General features: G+C 37.3%; 1 protein-coding gene across 1 annotated transcript; it reads left to right on the top strand.

Annotated features, from left to right (window-relative positions):
* The first annotated feature begins 5,339 nt into the window (after positions 1 to 5,339).
* Positions 5,340 to 9,422, top strand: LOC113326275. Its single transcript, XM_026574033.1, has 5 exons — positions 5,340 to 7,576; positions 8,217 to 8,281; positions 8,329 to 8,503; positions 8,679 to 8,742; positions 8,841 to 9,422. The coding sequence occupies exons 1-5, from the start codon at positions 5,340 to 5,342 to the stop codon at positions 9,420 to 9,422; spliced, it is 3,123 nt and encodes a 1,040-aa protein (XP_026429818.1).

Below are 9,422 nucleotides of genomic sequence, written 5' to 3'. Positions count from 1 at the left end.
ATCAAACACTCCTGAGATCTCTGGCTTGATGTGTTTGCGTGTTTCTTCAGTAATCAACTCAGATAAGGCAGTTTCAACAGATGGAAGAGGTGATGGGGTTTCAAAGTTGTTGTAGTAAAAAGGTTCGTTGAGACTTGTGAAGGAAGATTTTTTTAGACTTAATTTTTGTAAATAAAAATAATATAACAAACTCGAATAAAAAGTGTTGTGAGAATTATGGAGAGACTGGGGATAGGATTCCGCTATTTACCAATTCCAAAGTGATACTAATTATAATCATGCAATTTCACACGTTCAAGTTGATTCTTAACTATTGCAAAAGTAGATTTTTAGAAAAGACAAATGTTAATCCAAAGCATGAGACATCAAAACCCTAGGCTAAGCATGTTCCATCAAAAGAAAATACAATTGTTTAACAAAAACCATAAAATCTATTTTCAACCTAGGAAAATAATCATAAATAAAAATTGCACAAATTAAATAATTAAGAATTACCACTTTTTCATTAGAAAGATAACATCCTCCGTCGCCCCAAGGATTGGGTTTAGCTCATCATTGTGGAAACGCGCTCAAAAGTTGATTTCATTGCTCAAAGTGTTTACAAATGACGAATTGGTAAAAAACTATTAAAAATCGGGTGTTTGCAATGTTTTTAATTGTTGCAAAACACTGTTACATAAAACGATAAAAGCGAACTGTCGCTGTTGAGATTCTACAACCCCCGCCTCTGTGTCGTTATCACTGTTGATGAACGACTGTCTTCGTGAGTCTGTTCTTCAGTTCTGCAGCAGCAGAAATGGTGTTCTCTGCAACTCGATTTTTCGGCTCTGTGATGCTCTGTAACTCTCCCAAACTCTCTATCTCCCTTCTACGCTACCCTAGAGTTGTATTTATAATCAACAGGGCCAAGGATAACTCCTCATTACTCCACGAAATCTCCCATTACTCGACAGTGAAGAAAAATATTCTCGGAATATTTTCTTCCCTGATTTTCCTTCTCACGCGTCTGCAGCTTCCTAACTCCATTCAATACGCTGAATAGTGAAAATAAAATGATCCATACACACTCCAGGCTCGTGCCAACCATAGAATAACTCGGGAAAGAGAATATCAACCCTCGTGAAAATAAGAATACCAAAGTTTTCCCTCACTCGTGTTTTGCTTCCACACGATTCTTCGGCCAAATCTAATCGATTCCAAGGACGTTACCAGCCCTGTTTAGTACCTAGCAACAAACCCATTTGATTTCAGCCATTGAATCTCCCTAAAACGCCTTCAAATCACGAACCTTAATTTTGGTGTTTTGATAATAGATTTTCCCGCAAATTCCAAATTCAAATGGAGAAGATGACCTGCCTCTAATCATGTACGGGTGTCCCTTTAGAACTTGCCTTATGGGGTGTGAATAGTAAGGAAGGAGCCCCTTATCCGTTGAGGTGCCCCTTAGTAATTGAGTGCCCCTTATCTAACAGTGCGAGTCCGAATAACATGTGTCCTCCGGGTGCTTTAGACAACTTTTCGAGCCGATTTTTGCAATAATGTTTATTTCCCAAAAATTCCTACAAACACATAAAATACCATAATAAGTACAAAAATCGAGTACCAAAAATACATGAAATTAAGGACAACGTAGACACAAAAATATGTCTATCAAATACCCTAAAACTTATTATTTGCTAGTCCTCGAGCAAATCTAATCTAGGAAAATAAAATGACTACACTTAGCACGTGCAACAAGTCGTTAAACCGCTAGGTGGCCCTAGCGGCGGAGTGTTGTCTACGGAGGGTTTACCAGAGGTGTACCCACAAAAACTTTACTCCAGACCCTAGCTATCTACGCAGAACCTTGAAGGAACTAAAGAATCTCCTTGGTTGGCATACTCTCATTGACTACAGGAGGAAGTACCCTGATGCGGAATTCCAATTGTTGTACACGAGTTTGCACTCAGCATACTAAAATTTATATATAAGTGACAGAGCTCTACTCAGATAGTTTCTGTACATCATAACCGGAGTCAACCAATCACATGTAAAGATTAAGAAGATGGATAAAGAGATGGTTAAAAGTGAACAGTGTTTCCCATATCTGTCTGAAGGCCTCTGCCAAGGTGAACCTATCCTAATGGACTAAGATACCGGTATGACTAATATCAACACAACTGGCGTATACAAGGGGACCAGTGGTCGATAAACCTAACTCTAGGTCAACACAACTGGCATATACAAGGACACCAGTGGTCGACTTTATTTAATTTATTCCGATTGGTCTAATGGTCTGGTTTCTTTTTTTTTTCTTTTTTTTTTTTCTTTTTTTTTTGGTATCTCAATCACTCTATTCCACCCTAGAAAAGGGAACAACTTGAATCGTGTTCCCCACCAAATCACTTAAAAAATAAAAACAAAAGGATTAGGATTCAACGAGATATGGCGAAACTACCATTTTTTTTTAATTCTAACACCTGAGCTCTATGCTTTTATGAATAGACTCTTTAAATGTTTCCATCTAATCAGATTGGTTCCTCAACTCCTACAACCAAGATATTCCCATCCACTTAGATTGGTTAGTGCCAACCTTAATAAGCATAAATTTCTAGGATCTGGAGTTTATCTGTTGCAGCTAAGAGCTAACAAAAAGTTTCTTCACCACCCCCAAACTTAAATCTAACATTGTCCTCAATGTTCTAAAGATGAAATGAACAATAAAAAACTATAACCACTTGATGGATGGAAAAATAAACAAGGAAGGATATTACCGTAAGCATGAGTACGTCCCAGGAAATGCTAAATTTAATGTCTTTAGCTAGACATCAAATACCTCAAAAAGAATTGTCACCTTCCAAAGTCATATATCAATAGTCGAAACAATTGTGGGTACATAAGACCAAATAGAGCTGACACCAGTATGAGACAACTGCAGTGATTCAGAAAAATGAAAAGAAAGAGCACGTCCTCATCTAAGGTTTCTGTCAAGACAACTGGGTTTATATGCGACGCGTAATTGAACTTCATATGTGTGTCTCAATAAATAGATTCATCCGAAAAACGGGTCTCTAATACCTGGGTTACCTCTTGGACAGTATCAGGATGATCGGGTTGCGGAGTCTGAAAAGACTCAAGTAATATCTCAAATGTACAAGGCTCGAGTCCCAAGTTAGGGACTTTAATTAGGGGATACGATACAATCACAAGAACCATCACCACCCTTGAACTTAGGGTTCACAGACAAACCTCTAACTATTTCTTGAATTTTTGGATCTTCAGAGTCCTTAAAATACTCAAGAGATTCTTCTAGTTCTCTACCCCCAAACTTAGGGTTATCATTATTCTCAGAAAAACCTAAAACTATTGCCTGAATTTCTGGGTCCATAGAATCTTTAAAATACTCAAGAGGTTCTTATAAAGATTTATCACATATCCGATCTAAGAGAATGGTTTCCTCAAAATCATCTAAAGAATCTACCAGTAAAGTGTCAAGCCAATTATCCTGAACCAAATCCTGAACTAAAGTGGTAATCATATTCACTTCTTCTAAATCATCATTCTCAGAAGGTTGTCTAGTAACATTAAAGACATTTAGTTCAGTGGTCATATTACCAAAGGATATGTTCATAAGCCCAGTCCTACAGTTGATGACAGCATTAGATGTGGCTAAAATGGGCGACCTAAAATCACTGGGATTTGACGACTTGGGTCCTGAACAGGCTGGGTGTCTAGAACAACGAAATCCACAGGATAAATAAACTTATCAACCTCAATCAGAACATCCTCTATGACACCACGAGGGACTTTGATAGATCTATCAACTAATTGTAGTGTCATTTTAGTTGGTTTCAACTTACCAAGACTTAGTTGGGTGTATACATGATACGGGAGTAAGTTAACACTAGATCCTAAGTCAAGTAAAGCTTTATCGACCATGTGATCACCAATCGCACAAGATATGGTGGGGCATCCAGGATCCTTATACTTAGGGGGTGTTTGGTTCAGATTAATGGAACTTACCTGACCAGCTAAAAAAGCTTTCTTATAGACATTAAGCTTACGCTTTCGTGTACAAAGATCTTTAAGGAACTTGGCATAAGCAGGCATCTGCCTAATTGCTTCTAATAGAGGAATGTTGATGTTCACCTGCTTAAATCACTACACCATTTTCCCCGAATTGCAACTAAATTTTGTAACGGCCCAGCAGCCGTTACAAACTTTTATGTTACAAATGGCCGTTACAGCCTAGACGTAACAGGGAGGAGCCGTTACGAAATTTTTTCCAGATTCGTAACAGGGGGAAACTGTTACGAATAGTAACATGCTAATTTTTTACGTGTGTCAGTCACACGCTTGGTGACACTAGAGCCGGTAACAGATACTATTGTGCGTGTGCCGTTCAGCCGTGTGCCCCCTTTTTCCACCCAAGTTCACTAAGCTAGCGTATTATTCCTCCCCTGAAGATATGAGCTCGTGAAGAGATAAGGGTTTCATCGAGTACACTCATTTCATTTTTTTCACTTTCTCTTTCTCTCTTCGTTTCTCATCTCGTTCCGCAGAAGATACCAGAAATTTATCAAAGACATTTTTCGATTTGTTATTTCAATCGTAAGTTTCAAATCAGTTAGTATTCAAATTTCTCGATCTGTTATTTCAATCGTAAGTTTTTTTTTTTTATTCATTCAATCATCGTCTGTTTTTTTCATTGGGGTTTTTAATTTTAGGGTTTTTCCATCTAATAAATCTATTGTGATTTCTATTTCTGATTTCGTTTTAGGTTTACTTTTATCTGATATAAATCTGATACGATTTCTTTCTCTTATTTCAGGGTTTTATCTGTGGAAGAGCTGAAGAACTTTGAAGGTATTTGCTTTATCATCTGTTAAATCAAGTTTTAGGATTTGAAGGATATATACTAACTGATATTCTGATTTCATGTCAGGGTTTGAAAGACTGAAGAACTTTGAAAAACTCCAAAGAGCTGAAGTTGAAGGTATAAGAATTGATTTGTTTAATTTCAATTAGTATGAATTGATTTTTTTTACTTTTATTTTTAGGTTTTCAATTAGTATGAATTGATTTGTTTAATTTCAGTTTTAGGGTTTCAATTAGTATGAATTAATTTTTTACTTTTAAAAAAATGTGATGTGAGTCAGTTAATTGAGACAATGTTACAAAACTTGCATACCATATGTATGAACTATGTTTTCTTTGTAATCTGTTTTCTATGAACTACTTGTAAATCATCCTCTCCTCGTTGAGAGGATGTTTCTGTCGTTTTCATGAGGGCTTCGGCAAACCCACCACTAGGACTAAGTACTTGGTTTGATCCTATAAAGTCTATTTTGAAGGGTAATATGTCATCTGATGAGAACAAGAAATGGATGAAGTGTGACCGTAAGTCTGGTGAATACATACAAGGTGTGAGGTCATTTATACAGTTTCCCAAGAATAATGGTGGTGGGAGGGTTTTATTTTCATGTCCTTGTCGAAATTGTATGAATGGTAAAGGTTCAGTTTCACTTAGTGAGATATCATTGCATTTGCTCAAATATGGTATTTGTTTGACGTATACAACATGGCGTCATCATGGTGAAAGTTCAGTAGAAGCATGGTCAAGACATAGGGATAAGACTACAGCAGGTATGGATGGGAATGTTACAATAGATGTGGATGTGGATGGGAATGTTACATCTGCTATGGATATGGATGTGAATGTCACAGAAGGAGTTGATGTGGATGAGAATGTTACAGCAGGTGTGGATGTGGATGAGAATGTTACAACAAATATGGATGTGGATGAGAATGTTGGGACCAAGGGGTGTTGTAAGAAAAAGTTATCAGCGGCCGAGCGAGCAAGAGTACCATTGTATCCTTCGTGTCCTAAAGGAAAGTCGACGTTCTATGTAGCGATAATGGTGAACAACATAAAGACTCAGTATGCGATTTCAGATAATGGTATGACTGCAATGTTAGAATTGATAAAAGAGTTGCTTCCCAAAGAAAACACCCTGCCAAGTAAGTTTCCATATGTCAAGAAGATAATTCAAGAGTTGGGGATGGATTATGTAACCTACGATGCTTGCGTGAATGATTGTATACTCTATTGGAAGGATAAAAGTTCATTGCTGAAGTGCCCTGTATGTCAAGAACCGCGGTATGTAAGAGTTTTCAATGATGAGAGAAAACTTACTCAAGTTGCGCAGAAGACGTTGAGACACTTTCCAATAATTGCAAGGCTGAAAAGATTTTATAGTATACCATGGATAGCAGAGGCGATGCTTTGGCATTTTAGAGCACAGAAAGATATCAATGTAATGCGTCATCCCGTTGATTCTTCAGCTTGGCATTGTGCGGATAGTTTTTGTCCAGAGTTTGCTAAGGAAGCACGGAATGTTACTCTTGGTATAGCAACTGACGGCTTCAACCCCAATGGATGCCTTGGACTCAATTACAGCTGTTGGCCAGTAATTCTCTGTCCGTATAATCTTCCTCCTTCTATGTGTATGAAGAGGGATTTTTCTATGTTATGTTTGTTGATATCAGGCCCGAGAGCACCAGGTAAAGATATCGATGTTTACTTACAACCATTGATTGAAGAGTTGAAAGAGTTATGGAATGATGGTGTTATGACTTTCGACAGCTTCACCGGTTCTGAATTTCTGATGAGAGCTAAGTTGTTATGGGCAATTCATGATTTTCCAGCATTAGGGACTCTTTATGGATGTGTAACTCATGGGTATTTTGCTTGTCCAAGTTGTGGAGAAGAAACAGATGCTGAGTGGCTGCCATATAGTAAGAAGTTGTGTTATATGGGACATCGAAGATGGCTGCCAACGAAACACAAGTTTAGAGATGATAAAACAAACTTCAGTGGAGGAGTTGAGCATGGTAAAGCTCCATGGCCACTAACAGGATTGCAAGTTCAAGAGATGGTAGCTAATTTGAAAAGCAAACAGGGTAAAGGAAAACCACCATCAAAGAAACGTAAAAGAGGGACTGAAGGGTATGCTGATGAAGAAATTTCCGATCACTATTTATTTTCTCGAAGGTCTATTCTTTATGATTTTCCGTATTGGGGAGAGAACAAAGTTCATCACTGTACATATGTGATGCATACCGAGAAGAATATAACTGAGCACATTGTTAATACTGTATTGGGAAATAGCAAGTCAAAAGATGGTCTTAATGCACGTCAAGATATGGAAGCTATGGGGATTAAAAAGCGGTTATGGTTGAAAGAGGATGACAACACGGGAAAGACAACAATGGAAGATGGGTCTTTTGCCTTAACAAAGGATGAAAAAGTTGCTTTCTGTACAGTTTTGAAGAATTTAAGGGTGCCTTCAAATTTCTGTTCCAATCTTCGCAACACCGTTGGTATAAATCCACCGGAGTTGAAGAATTTAAAGTCTCATGTTTACCATGTTATGATGCAGTCTTTGTTTCCACTGCTTGGTCATACTGCAACTTCATTTTCTAAAGATCTGCGAGTTGCTCTTCTCCGGATTAGTTTATTTTTCAATATCTTATGTGCGAAGGTTATTAACAGAGAGCATCTTTTACAAGCTAAATCTAGTTTGGTGGAGGCAATGTGTTTTCTAGAAAAATACTTTCCTCCATCCTTCTTTGTCATTAGTATCCACCTGATGATTCATCTAGAAGATGAAGCTTTAAGCTGCGGTCCGGTCAGATTTAGGTGGATGTACCCCTTTGAGAGGTCAATTTCCCACTTGACTATTTCCCCTGTTTAGCAATTTTGTTTATTGTGCTGTCATGATTAATTTCTTTTATGCTAGAGGATGACTTTATTTCGTGAATATACTATTTGCGAATCCGTAATGTCCTTATTAGAAATTGCTAGTGTTGTAATTATTTAGTGGAACTCAGTTGTTAAATGCATGATTGGACTAACACAGTAGTGTAAAAATCCAATGGTAACCATAAAAAGGAGTGGAACTGTTAGTTCTCATTATTGAAAGGTTGTGTCTTTTAACATCTTACTATGTGTGTTATGCTAGTGATGATATAGAGGGTACAAACCCTTGCTTTATAGATTAAATTGAATTTGAGAATGTTATATGGAATGTCAGGTGCTGAGTGTAAGATACTTTGATTAAGAAAGTTTATATTTGAAGTTTTTTTCTTCTGAAATTTTATGAAGTTGACAACTTAGTATAAGAATCATGCTTGATAAGGCCTTGACAGCTTCTACACTTTACTATTCTTTGTAGGTTAATGAAAGGCTTTAAAGGGTTGGTGCGCAATAAAAGGTACATGAGGGATGCATTGCGAGAGGGTATTCGTTGCGAGAAGCTAGCTTACTTTTTATGGATGGCATGTCAGATGATGGTGATGGTACTCATAAACATACTCGACGGGATTTTTTAGATGATGACTATGAGTTTGCAGATGAGATGCCTCTAAGTACTGGAAAGAGTATGACTTTAACTCAAGTACAATTTGAACAATGCCGCAGCTGGATCCTATCTAAGTATTTTGAGATAGATGACTGGCGAAGGTAAACATTATTGCTTCAATGTGAATTTTAAATTGTTGTGTAGTATGCTAGAGTTATGCTATTTGTTTGTTCTTTGAAGTATCAATGTCTATGTATTTGGTTTTATTTGAGATAGCAGTTTCATTGATGCATTAAGATGTTTTCATTATTTGATACTATTTTTATGTGGTTGCAGGAAGTATGATTCCTATGTTAGCGGCAACACGTCTAATGGTCAGCAGACCTCAAAGAGTTTTCATGTATGGTTGCGCGACTAGGTAACATGATATCTTAAATCTTTCATCCCAACTTGTTATGTTTTTGGTTGTGATACTAACTCCAACATGAACTTTTATAGTTGATAGAAGCCAAAGAGACTGATTCAATACTTTGGAGACTCGTGCAAGGACCCCTCTTCAAGGCAATATCCTACAGGAAATACCAAGTCAATGGCTTTACTTTTAGCACACTAGGTTGTGAGGCGAAGAATATATCGCAAAACAGTGGCGTATCAATGAAATATTTTACAAGACTGAAAGCGAAGTCGGCCGAGGAAGCAAAAATAACTTATTACAGAGTTATTAAGGAGATTATCGTCTTGAATTACATGGAGTTTGAAGAAACTGTTTTCTGTAGTGATTGGTTTAGTGTTGGAGATAAGAATGCGTGTAAGTTTGATGCAGTTTCAAAGGTTATAAAGGTCAACTTATCCAAGATGAAAAACAAAGTTAGAGTGTCCGATGAGCCGTTTATCCTTGCATCTGAAGCGACTCATGTGTTCTACTCGAAGGATATTACAGATGAGGGATGGTCCGTGGTGTTGCACTCACATCAGGGATTAACTTGTTCAGTAGATAAATTTGAAGTTCCTACAGCTTATCAATCAGTTCTTACTGACAATGAGAATTTCAAAAAGTTGCTTTCAATTGGTTCTATTTGA

Source organism: Papaver somniferum, unplaced genomic scaffold (genome assembly GCF_003573695.1).
Source record: "Papaver somniferum cultivar HN1 unplaced genomic scaffold, ASM357369v1 unplaced-scaffold_10, whole genome shotgun sequence".
Taxonomy (NCBI): Eukaryota; Viridiplantae; Streptophyta; class Magnoliopsida; order Ranunculales; family Papaveraceae; genus Papaver; species Papaver somniferum.
The sequence above is the reverse complement of the archived record's forward strand: the minus strand, read 5'-3'. Positions and strand labels throughout refer to the sequence as shown.

Coding starts and splice junctions, on each gene's coding strand:
- LOC113326275 (XM_026574033.1), top strand. CDS start 5,340: ATGTCATCTGATGAGAACAAGAAATGGATGAAGTGTGACCGTAAGTCT. Junction 8,504..8,678: donor GAGATAGATGACTGGCGAAG/GTAAACATTATT, acceptor ATGTGGTTGCAG/GAAGTATGATTCCTATGTTA. Junction 8,743..8,840: donor AGACCTCAAAGAGTTTTCAT/GTATGGTTGCGC, acceptor GAACTTTTATAG/TTGATAGAAGCCAAAGAGAC.